Source organism: Nycticebus coucang, chromosome 11 (assembly GCF_027406575.1).
Source record: "Nycticebus coucang isolate mNycCou1 chromosome 11, mNycCou1.pri, whole genome shotgun sequence".
Classification (NCBI taxonomy): domain Eukaryota; kingdom Metazoa; phylum Chordata; class Mammalia; order Primates; family Lorisidae; genus Nycticebus; species Nycticebus coucang.
This window is the reverse complement of record NC_069790.1, coordinates 31,124,902-31,147,860: the sequence shown is the minus strand read 5'-3', so window position 1 is coordinate 31,147,860 and position 22,959 is coordinate 31,124,902. Positions and strand designations below refer to the sequence as shown.

Below are 22,959 nucleotides of genomic sequence, written 5' to 3'. Positions count from 1 at the left end.
GCAAGAAAAGAAAAAATATTACCATTCTTAGAACCTCTCCCCACCCAACATACCTGAAGTGCAGGCAAGGCCCAAGCAAATGGGATAGCGATCTCTTCTATGAACAGCCACCTTGAGGTCAAGCCAGGCTGTGGAAAGCTGAAGACCATCTAGATGGGGAAGGGGAATAAAAAAATCAGCGAACACTGACTCAGCAGCCCAGGCAGGTCGTTAGAGAAAAAAAAAAATAATAATAAGGTATTTATCTCTTGCCCTTTGGAGAAGAAAACCCGCAAAGTTTGGTTCCCTGAAGGAAGAAGGCAGATGGGGTGAGAGGAAGGAGGTGAAGAAAGGACAGCCCAGGCTCGAGCTCTCCAAAAACCTGGAGAGGTGGGATATGTGTTTTTGTTGGGTTTTTTTTTCCCCCCTTCGGTAGCTTGTAAAAAAGACTTTGGAGCGGTCTGAGGTCAGCTTCCAGGGGCAGTTATAATAATGCAGAGAGAATCGAGGCTTGCAAGCTGGCCTTCACACTTCTGAAATGCAGTTATGGATTCTTTCATCAGTGTTAGATCAACGCCAAGTTAAGAAAACAAAAATCAAAATCAAAATCAAATGAAAGAAAAAATAAAAAAACCGAATTTAATTACCGAGTCCCTGCTGTCCGTGCGGAACTCGCCGAGAGCGTTAAGCTCTCTTTTCTTTCTGCGGAATTCCATTTGCATCCCCTCTGCCTGGGTGTCTCCCTCTCTCAGTGTGTGTGTCTCTCTGTTTTCACACTCTCCTCCCCATTCGAGCGAGGCCCACACCTGGCGCATCACTGCCGAGCCATTAGCTGCGGGTCTCCTTTCATCTTCGCTGTGGCAGACGTTTCTATTTATCCACTTGCGCTGACCGAGTGGCGTCACCAGCGGTACTGTAATGACGATTGCAGCAGGAGGATGACAGCTTAGAAAGAAGAGGGCAATGGGGCTTCCTCCCAGAGGCGGTGCGGCACAGAGGAGCGCTCACATCACAAGGTGACCCTAGCTCCCCAACGCCACCGCCGCCGCCACCGTCGACAACGCACTCTGGCCACTCAGCACCCGCCCAGTCGCAGGGCCTCTTTTTTCCCCTCTCTCAGCCAAGATCTATCCGGCCGCTGGGGACTCGGGGATCAGGGGGTTAGGAGCTCATTTGGGGCTTTTCCCCGCCCCCACCGGAGAGCCCTGAGATGGAGAGCCGAAAGGACATGGTCATGTTTCTGGATGGGGGTCAGCTTAGCACTCTGATTGGCAAGAGGGTCTCCAATTTGTCCGAAGCCATCGGTAGCCCGTTGTCCGAACAGCCAGAGAAGATGGTACCCCGTGGTTGCCTGAGCCCGCGGGCCGGTCCTCCGGCCTCCCGGGAGCGCGGCGGGGGAGGCCCGGAGGAGGAGCCGGTCGATGGACTAGCGGGCAGCGCGGCAGGGCCGGGCACAGAGCCACGGGTAGCCGGAGCAGCCATGCTCTGCCCGGGACCCCCAGCCCCCTCCGCCGACAGCCTCTCTGGCCAGGGGCAACCCAGTAGCTCGGACACCGAGTCGGATTTCTATGAAGAAATCGAGGTGAGCTGCACCCCGGACTGCGCCACTGCGAACGCCGAGTACCAGCACAGCAAAGGTAGCCACCGCACCCCTCCGCTCCCGGGGCCTCCCACTGCGCCCAGCCTTCGTTTTGGCGCAGGCGGGGAGGAAGACATCCTTTTCCCCAGGGCAGGATGGCTGGGGGGACCCACCTGAACAACTCTCCCCTGCTATCAGCGCCCTGGGAAGGGTTTCCTACTGTGTGCTGGCATTGGCGGGACTGAGGGTGACAGCTGTGCCTTGGGGGTGTGAGATGCAAGTCTTGGGCTCCAGGGAGTCAACGCGTACCCCATTCCCCCAGTGTTTTGTGGGAATGCTTCAACTGCAGGGGGAAGACACCTTCCCCAGGCTAGGGCAAGATCAAACGCCAGTCACGGCAGTTTGTGGCTGGCCGGGTGTAAGACGCATCTAGGGGCGGAAGCCAGGAGTCCATAAAGGACCGTAAAATCTCGGCCCACTCGGAAAGCCCGAGTGCTGCAGCCCTCCGACCAGTTTGCACGTCGGTCAGAGGTCCAAATTACCTTGTCACTTCCCGGGCTTGGCGGCGCCAGGTCGGAAATGGTCCTAATGGTCTAATTGGCCTTTGGTCTCCGGTTGCATTTGAAAAGGCAGAGATGGGGTCCTCCCCCTTTCCCCTTCCCTTCCTAGTCCCACTTCTCCACCCAAAGGAAAAGGAGCTGCAGGGGGCTGGAGCTCCACCTTTCTCAGAGGTAGGCCCAAAGCAATGGAGCTTTAACTAGGGAACCCCTCCCAGACCAAAGGCAAATGAGAGAGGGGGATGGATGGCTCAGAAGGAGAGCCAACAATCCTACCACCAGAGAGGGGTGAAAAACTGTGAGGAAGATCGCACTAGTAGACACTCCTCCATAAAGCTGTGGAAGTGAGTGGAAAGAGCCTGGGAGGGAAGAAAGACCACCCGTTGTCCTTGGCAGCCAATGCCATATAGAGTACCTATACCCACCTCTTACCATCTTATCGCCCACTCCACCCATACTCCCTAACATAACATACCCTCAGAACAGCCTATGCTTCGCTCAAACACACAAAGGTAATAGGATATTCAAATACGAATTCCCATGCCACCCCTGCAATACATGCAACCTAGTACACCTTCCCACACCTGTGCTGGCAGCCTGGCATACAACAGCAAGGAAACTATCTAAAATGCTCAGCATCACAGTGCTCTAAGACCCGGAGATTACAGCTGCTCCAGAATGAGGATGCATCTTAAGTAACGTGTGGGTCAAAAGTGCATATCCTTGCCCACCCCTGCCAATGGTAAGCAGAAAGCTCAGAAAGGCGGCACTTCACCTGGGCCCCAGGGCATGTAGGGAGGGTAGCTGGGAGTCTTTGTGCCCATTTTGCCTTAGATGGACACCTCTCAAACAGCAGCCAGGCCAGACCTCCCCCAAAACACCCATGTACCCATCCCATGGGCAAGCCCTTATCTTCCTTCTTGGGTTCCTCGGAGGCTGCAGCGCCCCCGAGAGGCAGTTACTGAGGTGGCTAAGGGAGATGGGCGTCTCTTTCCAACCTTCCCTATCCTGGGCCTATAGCTCCAAGTCAGCTGTTGTGTGTGTATCTGTTGTGTGTCTGTGTATGTGCACGTGTTTGCTCTGGGCTCACTGAGCAGGGCTCGGCTCTGAGGCACTGGTCAGCAGCCCGAACGGCAGCAGCGAGGCCCCGAAGAGCAACGGTGGCGGCGGCGGCTCCCAAGGCACCCTGGCCTGTAGCGCCAGTGACCAGATGCGCCGTTACCGAACCGCCTTCACCCGGGAGCAGATTGCGCGGCTGGAGAAAGAATTCTACCGAGAGAACTACGTATCCAGGCCGCGGAGATGCGAGCTGGCGGCCGCTCTAAACCTCCCGGAAACTACCATCAAGGTATAGGCGGTTGGGACCGGGCAGTCAGGTGTGCACCCATTTAGCAGGAAGTAAATACCAACTGCCCTCCCCCCCACTCCCTAAATCAGTGCCAGGAATATGAACCTGGGCTTTTCCTGTTTAGTGCGTGCAGATTTACCCTCCCAATAGTACCCTAGGCGGGCACTGCGGCCATGTGGTTGACTACCTTCCTTGGATGGGAATAGGGTGCCTGTGTTTGTAACAAGGGGTGACCCAAAAGAGAAGAAGAAAAGGGGTTACCTTTTTCAGTAAACACTGCCTGCAGTCTCAAACCCATGCAGTCCTAGTCCTTCTATTACTTGTAAACCCACAGAGTGTTCTGGCAGCTCTCTGGGTCATAGCCACGTGGGAAGAGGGAAGGAAGGACCAAGACTGGAGTGATTCCCCAATCTCTCTCGGAGGGATTCCAGCTCCAGGTGGTGGTGGTGAGGCCTGCTTCCGCCCCAGTGGTGTCCGCTTTGGGTATTCTGTGCGCCACCAACATTGTCCCCTGCAGTGAGTGAGAGAGGACTCCTGGGCGCTGGAAACCTGGCTTAGAACAGCTACGGATCCTGCCCCGCTCCTTTCCCCAGGTGTGGTTCCAGAACCGGCGCATGAAGGACAAGCGGCAGCGGCTGGCCATGACGTGGCCTCACCCGGCGGACCCCGCCTTCTACACCTACATGCTGAGCCACGCGGCGGCCGCCGGCGGCCTGCCCTATCCCTTCCCATCGCATCTGCCCCTACCCTACTACTCGCCTGTGGGCCTGGGCGCCGCGTCCGCCGCATCCGCCACCGCCTCGCCCTTCAGCGGCTCCCTGCGCCCTCTCGACACATTCCGGGTGCTCTCGCAGCCCTACCCGCGCCCCGAACTGCTGTGCGCCTTCCGCCATCCGCCGCTGTACCCCGGCCCGGCGCACGGACTGGGCGCCTCAGCCGGCGGCCCCTGCTCCTGCCTCGCCTGCCACAGCGGCCCGGCCAACGGGCTGGCGCCCCGCGCCGCCGCCACCTCGGACTTCACCTGTGCCTCCACCTCCCGCTCGGACTCCTTCCTCACCTTCGCACCCTCTGTGCTTAGCAAGGCCTCCTCCGTCTCGCTGGACCAGAGGGAGGAGGTGCCCCTCACCAGATAAGTGGCTGCACGCGGGCTGTCGGCTCCAGGACGCCCGTGGTTCCCCCCAAGACTCAGCCAGAGCTCCTACTCAACCCCCAGGACACTGAGGAGAAAGGGGAGGGCCGAATAGGACCAGGGACTCGGCCTCAAGGATCGGACGCCGGGAAGCAGCCTTGGCTGGCGCGTTTGGGGGCCAAGAATAGGGTTGGGGGAACAGAGGGTGAACCACCTTCCTCTGGTGTAGCCTCTCTTCATTACAGGACCCACCGCCCCTCGACTGGGTTGAGGCTGTGGCTCCAAAGCTAAACAAAAATTAGCAACAGCAACCAATATCTACAGCCCCCCAGTCCTCTACCACCCCCACCTCACACTGCTTCCTGGACCTGCCCCCTCCCTTGCCAAGGCCAAGCCCAAGCACTGGAAAGGAAAACTGCTGTCTCTCTGAACAATATGCTGTGTATGCAGAGCAAGTAGAGATTAATCTTTGCCAGCTTTTACAAAGCATGGCAAGGGGGTGGCAGCACCAGCCATTTCGGGAGAGAGTGAGAGATGATTTACTACTAGGGAAAATCCTGCCCCTTGGTGTGGAAGCTGGGGGCTCTCTCGCCTTCCTGGAGCATCAAGTACACAGCATCTTCTGGTTCAGAGATCTCCTAGCACCTATCTCTTTCCTCATTCCCAGCTTTATGACACCTCACAACTTGTGGCTCCATCCTTATCCCCACCCTTCCACCCACACCCCCTTTTCTGTTAAGTTCTGGCTGCAGGGGCTTCAGGCACCTCAGGGCCCCTTGGCAGCTTCTCTGAGGCCAGGCTGCTTTTCTCTGTGCCCAGCACACACCCTGATTAGCAAGTGTGTGAGGAGGGTTTTTGAATGTTGAATGTATAATAACCGCCTTTGGAGCCCAGAGCTGAGCTGTTAACAAGGCACTCAGGGAAGAGCTTAGGGAGAGGGAGCTTCACCTTCCTCTCTCCCTTCCTCCCTCAGTATCTGGCAGCAAATTAGAAGCTGTTTTCATCCATTGCCTGTTCACCTTCACTTTGTCAGGAACTTTCTAGCCCTGCCCTTTGCTCTGGGCATTTTCCCTCTTTCGTTTTTTCTCCCAAGCTGCCCCTGGGGCTTGACTTTCACATGCCAGTGGGAGTCTTCTACCCCCTGAGAACACTGTCTTTGCCCTTCACCAGGGTTTGGGAGCCACTCCCACATTCTTGTAGACAGTTTTTGAGGAAGCGGAGAACTTGTAACTCCCAATGCAAGCTTCACAGAGAGAGACAGAGAGGGGGAGAGAGAGAGAGAGAGAGAGAGAGAGAGAGAGAGAGAGAGAGAGAGAGAGAGATATTCTTCCCAAAGGGAATAAATTTGGTTTGGTTTATGATTTTCCTTTAAAGCCCAAAGAATTTGCTGTTACAATTTGTTAACCATATTGCAATAAAAGCTGGACGTAATTCTCACTTTAGCATTTTAATTTTTTGAAAGCAGGTAGTACATTGACTCTATCTGAATTGCTAGTTCAGTCATCATGGGCTTGTTAGGGGAAGAACCAAAAGATGGACCCAAGACAGGCTCCCAAGCCCTGACTGCTATGTTGGGCATTGGTAGGCTCCAAACAGATACTGCCCAGAGATGGAGAAGACAGGCTCCCAGCTGCCCTGGGTGCATGTTTTCTTAATTCTGGGCATGCTGGGAGGCCTCCGTGAGTAAACTGTCCCTTCAGAGTGCTGACCCTACTTGGGCCCACCCTTGTAACGAATGGTTACTTCTCAGGCTGCTCTAGTCATTTGTAGAAGGGGACTGGACTATAGTCTCTGTGTGGCCTTCTTCCACCCCAACCTAAGGTGGAGGCAAACAGAGCAGACGTGGAGCTTGAGCTCTGCAGAGAGCTGGGTTTGCTCATCAAGCTGGTCTGCATCTGAGGGTAGAGGAAGAGAGTGAAGAATTCCTGGGTTAGGATCATCTTGGTCTGAGTTGTCCTCAGACTAGAAGTCATTTTGAGGATGGGACTCTGGGCATTCATGGCAAGGGGACAGGTGGGCAGTGCTCAGCAACAGGAGAATCAAGCACGGCTGGGAGTCCTGCGCAAGCAGGGGAGAGATGGATGCTTTCAGGGAGGCTAGGAGGCTCTGGATTGCATGGACACCCGGAGTCCTCTGCTGGTGCCAGCATGTGGGGACTCCTTAACCAGCCTCTCCATCCCCCCACTTCACAGCACACCCTCACACAATGGATGGTCTCCTCCCAAGCAAAGCCTGGAGGTGAGGTTTCCAGCATTCTCCTCGCTCCCTCCCCCCAGGCCAGCAGAGTTCTTTCAGCAACCAGGAGCTCCCGAGTGCCAAATCTGGGCAAATTTTGCCGTTGCTCCACATCGGGCAGAGATTGCTTGCGACAGGTAAATAGGCTGCGGGTTGCCTTAATGCCAGGCGTATTTTCAGTTAATAGGGAGGGAAAATGAGGTGTCTGCAGCAATATTGGAAAGTACAAGATCGATGATCTGGCCTTGTGTCCAATCAGCAGCCTTTAATTGACTGTATTTTCTGGGTAATTGAGCTTCTCTTCCTCAAAATTGAAGTGGAAGATATAACAATACATCTTGCCAGGGGGAATTACTCATTACTTCATAATGAAATTTCCCTTTTGCCAAGGTTTTTGGTTTGGCACTGGGGACCACGTCTCCCCCCACCCTCCTCACTTAGCCCACCTGCATCTCGCAACCCTACTGGCTAGACATGCCCCCTTTGGGTGGGTAGGAGAGAGCAGGAGGCCACTGTGATGAAACACTGCCACTCCACAGCCCCAACCACTATCTGTAAAACAAGAAAGCTAGTCCAGGCCATGGGCCTAATAGGGTGTTTCATTTTTCAGCTTTCTGAACACCTCCACTTAGCTTTGCCTCATCTCTCTTCCATTTTGGAGGTAGGAAAACAGAGGCTCCGAGTCTCACCCAGCTGCATAGTGTTAGTGGTCCAGGTAGCTATGAGTGACAGGCTCCTACTTCCTCCTCCTCAGCACAGTTTTGGGGCCCAGAGTCCATGGTCACTATCAGCAAAGTCTGACACCTCACTCCCAACTCACACTTTCTCACCCGTTGCCAGTCCAGTGCCGGTCTAGCACCCAGCCTGGGTTCAAGTTCGCCCAGCTAAGCAAGGTTGCCGCCCCACAGCCCAAGTGCAGGCCAGGCCCCCAGCCGTCCCCGGCTTGTTAGCATATGATTGATTGCCTTATTAAAGCATGTTCTTGTAAGTGTGACCAAACTGATTGCATTGCATATGTTTGGGATAATGCTCATTTTAAACAACAGGATAAAGAGGATGAGCTCAGCAGAGCCTCAAAGATGAAAATGATTCTGGCCAATAGCTTCTTAACTCTGGCATTAAATCGCCCAGTTACAAAGCAAATCATTTGGGTTCCTCCATCGTTGTTGCCATTTCTTCTCCATGGCCTACACAGTTTGATCCTGTCTTCCAACATGGTTTCTCTGGTGATGATATCTGCCCCCACCTTCGTAGTCTCTAACCCTGCACTCCCACACATACCCATATGATGTCCTCCCTCAGCCTAGGCTGAGGGGAAGGAGATTCAGAATGCACCCTCTCACACTTGGCCTGCTAGGGGGACATGGCCCTAGACAGTCACCTCAAATGGGTGCTTAGATCCTTGCTATAAGTCCTGTTTTCCCTCCACCCCACCTCTAGCCCTTTTGCTGAAGTTTAAAAGATTCTTTTGTTCCCACACTTCTCCTGCTCAGTTGCTTCCATTATTCCCCAGTGGAGGAAACATCAGCCACCATATGTCTGCTGGAGAGCATGAGTGTCACGGTGGACAGTTGTTGAAGGTGTCTGGATGTAAGACATTCTCAAAGTGGGAAGAGTTTTGCCTTCTTAGCATCCTCTCTGTATATGGTCATCCTGGACTGGGATAGGGAGGAGTAGGAGTCACTGGGGGAGGAGGGAAGGAAAGGAGGTTGGAGTAAAAATTGGCATTTCTTCTAATTATCTTCCCTTGCCCCCCTCCCCCCTTCATTCGTTGTGTCAGTTCTTTCTGTATCAGTTCCCTAACAAAGAAATCCTCATCCAACCTCCACCTACTTCTGTCAATATGCACAAGAGCCAAACTGCTCGCAGATTGAATTTCCTAAAGGACACCTTTGGGATATGCTGGAATTCTGATTTGTTCAACATGATGACAGTCATCAGGACAAATCAGAAACGATGCCACTCTTCAGGGTGTCATTTGTAAGTGCAGTCATACGGATTCGTTAGCAAGACCCAGCTAAAACTTGCAGGGCTAAGTGACTAGATTCAAACGACAAATTTCTTCCATCGCTCAGCTCCTCCCAAGCTCTGCAGGGGCAGACATGTCAGACTGCATTAAGGTGAAACTAAGGCCCAGTTCACCATTTGTGCAAACTTGAGGGATCCCCGAAATATTGGCCCTGAGGAAAAAACTCAATCACAAAACGCACCCTACTGTCTATTAATACGAAGCAAACAGAAACAAAGTCATTTGTAAAATCAGCTTCTCAGCAAATAAGTATGTAATATTTGGAGCAGGAGAGAAAGATTGCCACTTAAAAATAACATGAAAGCATTAAGTAATTATTTAAAACAAGGCTGTTTAGAAAAATATTTGTATTTATTGCAGCTGCTCAATTGGCCTCGTTAAAGTCAGCAAGCATTTAAATTGTGTTACAATCTCATTTAAATCCTGCTCCGTTCCAGCAGGCTGAAGAGCTTGAATAGACCAATCACTTCATAATGATGATGAATGAGAAATTAATTCAGATACAAGCAAGACAATTTAGGCCTTCATCTGTTTAAATAGCCTTCCAATATTATTCGCGATCGCGGGTCACAGATTGAATCAATTGTCCAATCTTGTGAAAGTCATATCCTTGCATCTTCATCGAGATTATTTATAGCGCAGTGAGGGCTGCTGAAAGGTATACGCTGTTAACAGGGACAATTACTTAAAGGGAAGCGTTTATAGAATGGAAAACAAATGCCGAGGTTGGTAACAAATGGGATCAAAAGCAGCCATTCCAATCTGGCTTCTTCGGGGAAAAGAGCGGCGCAGCCTCAGTACGAGGGGCTCTTCTGGCTTCCTCAGGGCCCAGGGGAAGCCGAGTCTCCAGGGCGCATGAAGTCTTGCTCAGTGGCTGTGACTGCAGCGGCAACCCGGCGGGCCTCGCCCTCGCGGGCTTCAGGTTCCCATCTACCCCGCTCAGGCATCAGCCTGGTGTGGCCGGGATGGACATCCAGAGGAGCAGTGGCCTGCAGACGCCAATCCCCAGGGGGTCCCAGTTTGTGCCCTGGTCTCCATCCCTCTCTGGGGCCCGACTTACACTCCCAGGTGACAACAGGGCTCTGGGGCACTGTTGGGGAGCTCTGTGGGCCTCGTTGTGCGCTCAGGGCAGAGGTTGTTGGAGGCTTCTGGACTCTGAAGTTTCCGCCTCTTCTTAAATTTGGCCTCCTAAGCAGATGACAGGGCAGGCGCCCATTTCCATAGGTCCCCTCGCCCGAGTCTTTTTAATGGCTGGCTTTTCTGGGTGCCCTCGGGCCTGTGAGCAGCGTCATTTTCTCGCAAAGAAGAATCCTTTCTTTCCCCCGTCGAAGTGTCCCTTTTGTATTCAGAAATAACTTCTCCCGGGTGAGGTCCTCTTCCCTTCCCAGGCCTCTCCAGGACCCAGTACAATTGAGTTAACCACTAGGACTTTAAGGCGACAGGTGCCTCTCTGAGGTGTTTATTTCCCTTCCCTCGGAGGGTTTAGGGAAAGACCAGAACCTGAGCGAAGGGAGATCGGGCAGTTTCTCCCGAAACGGGCGCGCTTGGGTTCAACTGTGTGCCGCGTCTACACGGACTCTGTACGCGCGGGTGCCCTGAGAGAGAGGTTTGAGGCGGCGATCTTCCGAGAAGTAAGGGAGGTGAACTCAGAACAGAGGAGTGGGAAAGATCGTTTCATAGCCGCGCCTGGAAAAAACAGTTGAGAGAGGCGGACACGGAGGTAGAGGAGTTTACGCGGTACAGCACATGGTCTACTCCTGTCCGCATTGAGGTGCTTTTTTCATTTTTCCTCTGTGTTTCTGTGTATGTAACAAAAGCCCAACCAACGGATTCCTGGTGCTCTGAGGACACACTCCCGGGAGCGACTTTGATGTATTGCTGTCCAATTAGTGCCTTTAATTGGTGTCCTCGGGGACGGGCAAGCCGGGAGCTGGGACACAGCCTCCTCTCGCCTCTCCTGCACACTGGAAAGGTAAAATTTATAACGCACTGTAGTAACCCCTTGGGAGAGCGAGCGAGAGAGGGAAGCAGGGAAGAAAGGGAGAGATGCAGCTCCGCCTCGCAGAGGACGAATCCTGCAGCCTCAGGGGTCGTGGGTGAGGGTCCAGACCACCCGGGTTATGCTCAGTGTCTGCGCAGGAGGGTTCTGGGCGGCTGAGTCGCTGAGGATTATGAATTTGCTCACAGAAAGGCCAAGGGAGCTCACATTGTCTGTACAAACCCACCCGATGTGGTCTACCACCTCGTTAATAATGGCTGTTTGTTAACATGGATGCGGAGGTTAAATAACCCGGGTGGAATATTAAATACGTCTTATCCAGGAGCTACTAGCCGCGCGGCGCTGAGACCTGCGCTAGAACCGCCTGGCTCCCTGGAGCCTGGAAGAAGGTGGGAATAAACAGCTTGCAAGGAGCCCTGGGGAAGAGGAGGGAAGGGCTAGGTCCTCTCTTCAGGGTGTTCTGCCCTTAAGTCAGCACCGGTCCAGCTCCTTGACATGTTAAACGGAAAATCCATACAGAAGGCAGCTCCAATGAGTTGTGGATGTCAAATCCTAGAAGCAGCATCCGGGGTCTGGATTAAAAGCCTCCTTTTGAGGAGGGGTTGCCCTCTGCTGCCTCCCATGCCTTACAAGTCACAGATTTGTAAGTAAGGGGCATTTTTGGAAAACAGAAGTTGTGGCTTCTACCTTAGGCTCTCTCCCTTTATTACATTATTACTTTATTTTCCCAGCTTCATTTTTCTTCATTGTGTAAGATAGGCAATGAGGCTTGATGTAGGTGATGTATAGTGTTTCTTTTTTCTTTCCTCCAGCTTCTCACCAGAGTTAGGGAACTGAGCACACGGTCAGGTCATTGTCAGATGCAGTGTCTCCATCCAACCTTGCAGAGGTCAGTCAGGGAGGGCCTTATTTAGCAAATATTTAAGGGTGCCTCTCTGTTGTGTTGTGTGGCCAATAACATGATTTGCCAGTCATTGGCCAGTGTGTTATTTTTTAACCATGAGAGGAGACTGTTTTGTCTTTCCCTGTCATTTCCACATGTAATGTTTTGTAAAGGAAGACAAGGGAGAAAGAACTCCAGGGAAAGAGTAGAATAGGATGTGTGTGTGTGTAAAAAAAGAAGGGTAAAGTAATCAGTAAAAGCAGCAAAGAATTTATTGAGATGGCAAGGAAGTCAGTGAGGATAAATAATGCAAAAGGAGCTTCTTAGTAGAGAGATTGTACCTGAGAGCAGAGAGAAGGTCCCCTCCTGAAGTCCTGGTGCTCTGACAGTGAACAAATGGGTAAGGGTCCCAGAATTCGACTAGGAGTTCCATGCTTCTTGTGTCTAAAATTGCCCATTTTATATCTGTATATTGATTCAGTGTTGGAATGTCCCTCTTTAGCTAATTTCAAAACACATCATTTTGTGAATCTACCAAACTGTAAACTTAGCTGCAAAGCTGGGTCTCTTCAAGCTTGGGCTGGTGGGCATCTGGCCTCAGGGAAGGGAGTAATAGGGAACTCCACTGAGCTTTCCTTCAGATTGGCAGTAGCTATGGCTCCTACATTTCTCTGCCTTGCAGACACCAGATTTGTAGTGCTGGGTAGTAAGATTGAACAGCTAACAGTTACTGAATGCTTGCCACATACCACTTACTGTTCTGTGTGCTTTCCATGCATTATTTCATTTAATTCTCACAATAACCCATTAACCTGAGTACTATTATAATTGTCACCTTACAGATGAGGAAACTGAAACACAGAGAGTTAGAACTTGGTCTGTGTCACACAGTAGAATAATAGAGATAGTTTGACTTCAGAGTTTACACTTATCATTCTGCTGAAGTTGAATTTATGGTGTAGTGTTGTGGCTAAAAGCAGACTGAGAATATGTTTCTCCATGAGTTGCTAGTATCAAAAGCGGGTTCTAGGGCCTGGACATGGTGGCTCACGCCTGTAATCCTAGCATTCTGAGAGGCCAAGATGGGTGGATTGCCTGAACTCACAGGTTCAAGACCATACTGAGCCAGAGTGAGACTTTGTCTCTAATTAGCCAGGTGTTATGGCAGGCACCTGTAGTCCCTCCCAGCTACTTGGGAGTCTGAGGCAAGAGAATCGCTTGAGCCCAAGAGTTTGAGGTTGCTGTGAACTATGACATCATAGCACTCTACAGAGGGTGACAAAGTGAGACACTGTCTCGAACAAAACAAAACAAAACAAAACTGGGGTTTAGGTAAAGGCTAGTGTAGGAGGCAGGATGTGTCTATTTTTTTTTTCTTTTTTTTTTTTTTTTGGCCGGGGCTGGGCTTGAACCCACCACCTCCGGCATATGGGACCGGCGCCCTACCCGTTGAGCCACAGGTGCCACCCATGGATGTGTCTATTTTTAAAGGACTCTATTCTGCTTTCCAAAAATACAGTAAACTTTCTTTGGTGGATGTTCAAAGATCAGTTTAGCCCAATGGATGAACCAACAAATATTTTTTTAGCAACTACTATATGGCTAATACCAGCCATAGGTTTACAAAATCTTTTTTCTCCTCCAATTTGGAGTTGGTGTGGCTTTGATTGTGTTTGGATCTTCTTACAACTAATGCTTTGGTTTAAAAGAACTCATTACTGGTAATAGCTGTGGTCAGGGCAATACTATGGTAGGAAATAAGCTTGCTTTGGCAGGGAACCTGCTAAAAGAGTATTTGAAGCCACATCTTCTGTTTTCAAAACATTCTATTTGGCCAGGAGTGGTGGCTCATGTCTGTAATCCTAGTACTTTAGGAGGCTGAGACAGGATGATCACTTGAGGCCAGGAGTTTGAGACTAGCCCGAGAAAGAGAGACACCATCTTTACAAAAAAATTTAAAAAATCAGCCAGATGTGGTGGCATGCACCTATAGTTTCAGCTACTTGGGAGGCTAACGCAGGAGGGCTGTTTGAGCTCAGGTGTTGGAGGTTGCAGTGATACTGTTATGTCACTATACTCCAGCCTGGGCAACAGAAGGGGAACCTGTCTCAGAGAAAAAAAGTTAAAAAGATCCAATTCACCTGTTATCTGATTTAAAGCTTGTATGTCTTTACTATCAGAAGCTTTATCTTTTACAAAATACAAAATGTAAATATATTACTTCCTTATTAAACCATAAGCCACCAGAGCAACATAAAAGCACAGATTGTGGAACCAGAGTTCTTACGTTTGAACCTCCACTATGACATTTATAAGCTGTGTAAACCAGAACATTTCTTAACTTTGCTGAGCCTCAGTTTCTTCATATGCAAATGGCGATGGTAACAATGGGTCTATCTAGTGATGTAATTCCAGAATTAAGCTACTTAAATCAATAAATACTGTCTCAGTTTCTGGAGGTCAGGAATCTGGGGAGCTTAGCTGGGTGTTTCTTTTTTTTTTTGTAGAGACAGAGTCTCACTTTATGGCCCCCAGTAGAGTGCCGTGGCCTCACACAGCTCACAGCAACCTCCAACTCCTGGGCTTAGGCGATTCTCCTGCCTCAGCCTCCTGAGCAGCTGGGACTACAGGCGCCCGCCACAACGCCCGGCTATTTTTTGGTTGCAGTTTGGCCAGGGCTGGGTTTGAACCCGCCACCCTTGGTATATGGGGCCGGCGCCTTACCGACTGAGCCACAGGCGCCGCCCTTGGGTGTTTCTGACTTAAGGCTTGTCCACTGGTTATCTAAAACCTCAGTTGGGTGGGATGTGGTTCTAGGCTCACTCACATGGCTGTTAGCAGGATTAAGTTCCTTGTTGGTGGGCTGTTTGGCTGAAGGCTGTTGGTTGGAGGCTTCTCTTAGTTCCTTGACATATGAGCCTGTCCATGTTGTAACTTATACCATGGCAGCTGTCTTCCTTCAGAATGAGTAAGAAGAGAGAAGAGTTGGGGGAGAGAGCACCTAAGACAGAGGTTATCTAATCTTGGAAGCAACATTCTATCACTTGTGCCATATTGTGTTTGTTAGAAGTGAGTCACTAGATCCAGCCCACACTCAAGGGAAGGGGGTTATACAGGGCGCCAAATTCTCAAGGCAGGGATCACTGGTAGCTATCTTAGAGGGTGACTCCCGCAAACCTTGTCATGTATGGTTGTTGGGAAGGCTACATGGCTTTATAGTTATAAACTGCTTAGAAGAGCACCTGTTTGCTCTCATTGTCATAGTCATTCCTCTGATCCAATAGAGTACCCATTTCTTCATCTACATCCTCCTATTTCAACTATTCTCTTTTCTTGTGAAGCTCTATAAAAGACTGTAGGAAGGGCAGGACAGAGTGACTGTTGTGAGGAAAAGGGAAGAGGAAGCAGAGTAGGAAGAGAATAGGATGGAATATTCTGGAAAACTCTGGGGAAGGTGCCACACATAAGAGGTAAAATAGGAGATTATTATCTCTACAGTGGGCTTTATACTTTTTGAAGCATTTGTACATATATTATCTGGGGCTGTGGTCTTATCTAAAACCTCAATTAGGTGGGATGTGGCCATGTGAAACAAAAATTATTATTATTTCTATTTTAGAGATAAGAGAAAATCTTAGAAAATCACATAGCTAGTAAATGGGAGGGAGTCTGAGGACTCAAACCCAAGTTGTCTCATTCCATATCCGTGGCTCTTTCTGCTACAGGATACCCTATCTGCCCAACTTCTTTTTTTCTTTTTTTTTTTTTTTGTCTGAGACAGAGCCTCAAGCTGTGGACCTGAGTAGAGAGCTATGGCATCACAGTTCACAGCAACCTCCAAATCCTGGGCTCAAGCGATTCTCCTGCCTCTGCTTCCCAAGCTGTTGGGACTACAGGCGCCCGCCACACCGCCCGGCTATTTTTTGGTTGCAGCCGTCATTGTTGTTTGGCAGGCCCGGGCTGGATTCGAACCCGCCAGCTCAGGTGTATGTGGCTGGTGCCTTAGTCACTTGAGCCACAGGCACCGAGCCTATCTGCCCAACTTTTAACCATGAAGTTATAGATGATATGGCAGGAATGTAGTGCTGGGGAGGTCAGTATGTCAGATACCAGGTTAGGGCTCCCAGCCCTACTAACAAAGTCAACTTGGCTAAAAGTTGACTTGAAAATAGGTAGCCAGGAGATCAAAGCACCACATCCAAAGGGACTCAGTCCAGATTCCATAAGCTTTTGGTACCAGGTTTCTCAATTAGGAAGGTAGAACCCAGTAGCAAAAGGTGCAGAAGTTGATGATGCATTGTTACCTAGAAGTCGGAGGTAAAAGGTGTGGGACTGGCAAGAGAAATTGGTACAAAGAGAGCAGGGGAAAGAAGGCTCCTAGACTTTTAAGACTGATGATGTCTGCATTAAGACTGCAGTCCTAAAGGGGAAATCTGGAGTGCCAGGCAGGAAAACATACTGAGACTTAACTGACCATGTTCTGCCCTGTCCTTTAGTAAAAGAACCTCCTCTGCTTTAGCTGAGCAAATGGCTGCCTGCAATAAAAACTACATTTCCCACCCAGCTAGATGTGATTAATTTCTGGCCAATGGATGTAAACAGAACTGGTGAGTGTGGCTTATGGAAATGGACACAGTGTTTTCAACCTTTTAAAATCTCATGGCACATTTGAACCTATAATTAAACTTCCATGGCACACTTAAATTATGATGATCAAGGCTGGGCACCTATAGTTCAGTGGTTAGGGCGCTGGCCACATGCTCTGGGGCTGGTGGGTTCTAACCCAGCCCGGATCTGCTTAACAACAACAACAACAAAAATAGCTGGGCAGCTCAGCACCTGTAGCACAGTGGTTACAGTGACAGCCACATACACCCAGGCTGGTGAGTTTGAACCCAACCCAAGCCGGCTAAACAATAATGACAACTACAACAAAAAATAGCCGGGCATTGTGGTGGGTTCCTGTAGTCCCAGCTACTCGGGAGGCTGAGGCAAGAGAATCTCTTAAGCCCAAGAGTTTGAGGTTGCTGTCAGCTGTGACGTCATAGCACTCTATGTAGGGTGACATAGTGAGACTCTGTCTCAGAAAAAAAAAAAAAAGAAGTTCAAAGCACAGTAAGTATATTCTCTTTTCTTTTTAACTCTTTTTTTATCATCATAATTTTTGTTTTATTGAGACAGAGTCTCACCTTGTTGCCCCCAGTAGAGTGCTGTGGCACAATAGCTCACAGCAACTTCAAACTCTTGAGCACAAGTGATCCTCTTGCCTCAGCCTCCTGACTAGCTGGGACTATAGGCGCCTGCCACAAGGCCAAGCTATTTTTAGAGACAGGGTCTCGCTCTGATTCAGGCTGGACTCAAACCTGTGAACTCAGGCAATCCACCTGAGTGGTGGATTCACCTGCCAGGTGAGTCACCTGCCTCAGGCCCCCAAAGTGTTAGGATTACGGGTGTGAGCCACTGTGCCTGGCCTATGTTTGAACTTCTTTAGAAAATAATTTAATTAATGATCTTTAAAAATTTCCATGTCACAGGGCGGCACCTGTGGCTCAGTGAGTAGGGCGCTGGCCCCACATACCAAGAGTGGTGGGTTCAAACCTGGCCCCTGCCAAACTACAACGAAAGAAAAAAATAGGCAGGCGCTGTGGTGGGCGCTTGTAGTCCCAGCTACATGGGAGGCTTCAGCAGGTGACTCACCTAAGCCCAAGAGTTGGAAGTTGCTGTGAGCTGTGTAATGCTATGGCCCTCTACCAAGGGTGACAAAGTAAGACTGTCTTTACAATAAAAAAAAAAATCGTGTCACACCTAAGATCCTCTCATAGCACACCCGTGTGCTGCAGCGCACTAATTAAAAATCACTGCCTTGGGCGGCACCTGTGGCTCAAAGGAGTAGGGCGCTGGCCCCATATGCCGCAGGTGGCAGGTTCAAATCCAGCCCCAGCCAGAAACTGCAAAAAAAAAAAAAATCACTGCCTTAAAAGAACAGGATGTTCTCTGCTTTCTTTCAGCAGAAATTTGACAGAATGGATAGAGTCAAGAAGCTGCTGGCTCACTCCTGTAATCCTAGCACTCTGGGAAGCAGAAGGATCCTAAAGCTCATGAGTTTGAGAACAGTGAAAGCCCTCACTACAATAAAATAGAAAAGTTAGTAAGTGAGATTGACATTAATAGAGAAAGGTTCTGGGTCTCTTTTTAATCTTTCTTTATTTACTTTCAAGACAAGGTTTCCCTCTGTTGCCTGGGCTAGAGTGCAGTGGCATCATCATAGCTCACTGCAACCTCAAACACCTTGGCTCAAGTGATCTTCCTGTTTGAGCCTCCTAAGTAGCTGGGACTACAGGTGCATACCACCACACATGGCTAGATTATCTATTTTTTGTAGAGTCAGAGTCTTGCTATGTTGCTCAGTCTCGTCTTGAACTCCTGGCTTCACATGATCCTCCTGCCTTGGCCTTCCAAAGTGCAGGAATTATAGGCATGACCCATCATGTTTGGCTTTGTTATCTTTAAATACACATAGTTCACTCAGATTATCTGCTGAGTAACCCAAGTTTTAGTGGTTTGGAAATGCTACATAACTGGAGGCATGCTAACATTTTAGAGCCAGGAGCACCCTTCAAGATGGTTCGGCCCAAATACTTCATTTTATTGGTTTTTCAGTTTTCTGTGGGTAAAATGGACCTTCTATGGCTACCATGGATTTAGAGAAGACGCAAAATGTTATGCAGGAAATATGCCACTTCTGTTGTCTTACTTTGAAGGCAAGGCCAGATAACCTTACATGCCTTTCATAGTTCACTTGGTCCACACTGACATATCCAGATCTAAGGGCCAAAGCTGCATTTCTTAATGGACATTCTAGGAACTTCCGTATAAGTGGACATTCCAGTTGTACATCTCTGGAGTCAGCAATTGCAGTTAGTGGAATGCAAATGTTAAAAAAAAAAAAGGGCAATAGGGTATACTTCCACCTAGATGTAACCCCACTAAACTACCAGGAAGTGCAAAGGAAGAATTACAAGCTCAGGTTGCAGACTCCAGAAAATAAACTTGAATGTTGACTTAAGTGTGCTTAGGGGGAAAAGCATTTGGAAAGCCCCACCAGTTTCTGTTATCTAGATGATTAGAACTGGCCAGGTGCCTTTGGTAATTAGGATCAAGATTAGAGATAGGCTTTGGGTGTGGAGGTGATTCTGAAAGGAATATGTGTAAAAATAGTCCTGCACCTCCAAAGAGTAGTTCTTAAATTCCAGTAAAGTATTGTTAGTTAGCTCTGCCTAAATAGATCTGCTTCTAAGCTCTCATGATATTCCTGCAAAAGGGCCAACAATTCTACTTTCCGAAAGGGGAAAAAAAAAGGTTATTTTTGTTACTACTTTTTAAAGAAATAGGCTTAGTTCCATGCATACATAGGGACATCTTGTTGAGGATGTCTCCTCCCTGACTCCATAGGCATAGGCTGGCATTTGCTTGGAGGTCTGTATCAAATAAAGGAGATAAAGAGGAAAGAAAAGAAGGAGAGACTTGACTATAGCCACAAATCTTGGCCAACTCCTCGAGTCATAAGCCAGCTAGTGGAAACAGCAAACATCACTTGGGTCATGAAGACCCACACTTAGATTTGAGGTCATGCTACAATGTATACAAACTCCCAGTCACTTGGAGGTGACCTACCTGAATGTCAATAATCATACCCCTAGACTAAACAAAGATTCTACTCCAGATCGGCTAGACTTGTAAGAAACCAGTAAATTAGAATTACCATTTTGATCTGGTGAAAATTTCACTCTTATTTTATCTTACTTTAAGTCACATTTCAGCAAGATGTGACAAGGCATGTGACATAAGAGGGAACACCACAGAAGCTTAAATGACTTCAGATGACTATTTACTTCAGGATAGACATTAAATGGAACATTCCATGTTGTATGTTACAAGGTGGTCTCTCTTTGGTCTGAAAGGATAAAGTAAGAGGTTAATGTAGACTCTAGGAAAATACAGAGGGGATTTTTGGGTTTTGTTTGTTGGATGGTTTCTCATACTATTTGTGGGAAAGTATGTGTCACCCACACCCTAGAACTTTTACTGTCTAAAATTTTGCATTCTGTTTAACCTTCCTTCCATGAGATTCAGGTTCCTTTTCCACAAACCCTCTCTCCAAAATACTACCCAGGAACATTCTTCAAATCAGATTCTCCATCTTATTAGGATGAGTTTCATGATTTTTTAAAAATGTCATTAGAAGCCTTTTTTTCCTTCCTTTTTTCTTCTTTCTTTCTTTTTCTTTCCCTTTTCCCTTCCTTCCTCCTTCCCTCCTTCCTTCCTTTCTTTTTTTGTGACAGAGTCTAATTCTATTTTTTTTTTTGGTAGAGACAGAGTTTCCATCTAATGCCTTTGGTAGAGTGCTGTGGCATCACACAGCTCACGGCAACCTCCAACTCCTGGGCTTAGGCGATTAACCTCCAACTCTCTTGCCTCGACCCGGTGAGTAGCTGGGACTACAGACGCCTGCCACAAAACCCGGCTATTTTTTGGTTGCAGTTCAACCGGGGCCAAGTTTGAACCCACACCTTTGGTATATGTGGCTGGTGCCCTGCTCACTGAGTCACAGACACTGCCCTACTCTGCTGTCTTTATTAAAGCCTTTCAAAGGCAGTTTCAGCAGATAGATAGTTGAGACTTTGGTTAGGAAGTGATTTTTGTGAATTTAACTGAATGCTATTTTAACATAGTATTTTTTTTTTTTTTTTTTTGAGACAGAGTTGTTGTGCCCAGATCTTGAAATGCCCCACAAAGACCACCAGGGAGCCAAGTCCGATGCAAACGCAAAAGGGCCATTTATTGAACTTGGGCTCCCGGGGTCTCTGCTACAAGGGATCCAAGCCAGGAGCCCCGAGCTTTGGAGCAGGGGGGTTTTATGGTCCCGCGCAGCGGGTGGGTGTGCACAGCTTGAAACAAAGGGGGCGCTTCTGGATTGGTCAGGTGGAGGGGGTCCCTGATTGTTGGGCATTTGTCTCATGATTTTGGGGAATTGCCTGGGCTTGCCTGGAAAGTTAAACTTACTGAGTGAAATGGTGGGGGGGGAGCAAAACTTAACTCCTAAGATGGTGCTGGTCTGGTTCTTTCAGTGTCTCAAGCTGTCACCCTGGGTAGAATACCATGGCATCATAACTCACAGCAACCTCAAACTCTTGGGCTCAAGCAATTTTCTTGCCTCAGCCTCCCAAGTAGCTGGGACTACAGGTACCTACCACCACGCCTGGCTATTTTGTTGTTGTTTTTGTTGTTGTTGTTGTTGCAGTTGTCCTTGTTGTTTTAGCTGGCCGGGCCAACATAGTATATTTTTGAATGTGTGCTATAAGTTTGCCTAGTTGTGGAACGGCATTTTATATCAGTGTTTATTTTGAGAAGATTCCTTTTTCCAGTGACCAACTGTCGACCTCTTAATTTTATTCCTTACCTGTGGAGTTAAGTCCCAGTGACATAAACAGTTAGTTTGGCACTTTTCTACAATGTAATTTTTAGACAAAGTAACAGTGTTTGAATGTTTTCTGGAATGCTGCTGTTGATGGACAACCTCATTGGTTAAAGAGAGTTGCCATGGTTATAAGCTAATGTATATGGCTTGGGAATAAGTTCTGTGCCTTGTTCCTTCCTTCCTTCAAAGTCAATTATCCCAATTTCAGGACAAAGCAATAAATTCTTAGCAGAAGGGCCATGTGAAATACACTCATTCAGGCTGTGTCTCTTTTCCCACCACAGTGAGTCATGACACACACAGTGAATGGCATAGACACCTGACCAGGCTGTCATGGACAGGATGAGGATAACTAATTTCCAAAATTTTAGTCATCAGTTACTCAGCACCGTAGTTCAGTATATACATATAGATTTTGTGAAAGGTGAAACATTGAGTTTTTTGAGTCTAGCTTATCTCAGAGGAAAAAATGTGCTTTCAACAGCCAAACATAAGCGAAATTAAAATGAATATTCATGTAAGAGTACTAATGGCTTTCAGAGAGTAGGATCGTAAAAGAATATCTTTTCATTTCCAACATTTTATAAATACTCATTATAAATATATGAAGGGTTGATATAAGTTAATTTAATTTTCTGTCCTTAATGGACAAATGAAAGAGCTTTATTAAACCAATTGTGTATTTTGAATCATACTCTGCTAATGATTTTTGTTATAACTTTGGAAACATATATGAGATATATATATATATTTTGGAGATAGAGTCTCTCTTTGTTGCCCTTGGTAGAGTGCTATGGAGCAATAGCTCACAGCAACCTCAAACTCTTGGGCTCAAGCAATTCTCTTGCTTCAGCCTCCCAAGTAGCTGGGACTACAAGTGCCCGCCATAACGCCTGGCTACTTTTAGAGATGCAGGTCCTGCTCTGGTTCAGGCTAATCTCAAACCTGTGAGCTCACAGAATCCACCCACCTTGGCCTCCCAGAATGCTAGGATTACCGGTGTGAGCCACCACGCCCAGCCTGGAAATATGCTCTTATACAGGCTATTTTTATCTAACATGTATTCAGCTGCACATGGTGGCTCAAGCCTGCCTGTAATCCTAGTACTCTGGGAGGCTGAGGCAGGAGAATTGCTTGAGTTGGAGTTCAAGACTAGCCTGAGCAAGATTGAGACCCTGTCTCTACTAAAAATAGAAAAATTAGCTGGGTTTGTGGCAGGCACCTGTAGTCCTAGCTACTTAGGAGGAAGATCGCTTGAACCCAGGAGTCTGAGGTTGCTGAGAATGAGGCTGACCATCAGGGCACTCTACCCTGGTGCAACAAAGAGAAACTCTGTCTTAAAAAAAAAAAAAAGATTTTCAGTATTGATGTGAAGCAAAAATCTTTATGTTCAGTCTCTGTGCATTTAATTCTCCTACTGTTTCATCAAAGAAGCTACTCAAACAATCATCCTATAGTATTCTTAGACCCCATTTAAAACAACACTCACCAATAATTACAGGAAATTCTGTGACATCTGAAACACTGGTTTTTGCTACTGTTCCAGAGAGTAATTTGAATTCTTCAGCCAGGAGAGCATTTTAAAAAACAAGTAAAAAGGAAATAGATCCAACTTCACAGTAACTGGGGTTGCTTACTTAGTAATAAAAGAGGCAACCTGATGTAGTAGAAAAGGTTTAGACTTTGAAACCAAGCAAGTCAGAGTTCAAATCCCCTTTCACTATTTATTGGCTTTGTGTGAAA

At 48.2% G+C, this 22,959-nt stretch overlaps 1 protein-coding gene across 1 annotated transcript; it reads left to right on the top strand.

Moving 5' to 3' along the window:
- The first annotated feature begins 957 nt into the window (after positions 1–957).
- On the top strand, positions 958–4,713 carry EVX1 (even-skipped homeobox 1). The gene is made up of 3 exons (XM_053553693.1): positions 958–1,616; positions 3,213–3,463; positions 4,057–4,713. Exons 1-3 carry the CDS (start codon positions 1,190–1,192, stop codon positions 4,594–4,596), a joined length of 1,218 nt encoding a protein of 405 aa, XP_053409668.1. The 5' UTR covers positions 958–1,189; the 3' UTR covers positions 4,597–4,713.
- The last annotated feature ends 18,246 nt before the right edge of the window (positions 4,714–22,959 follow it).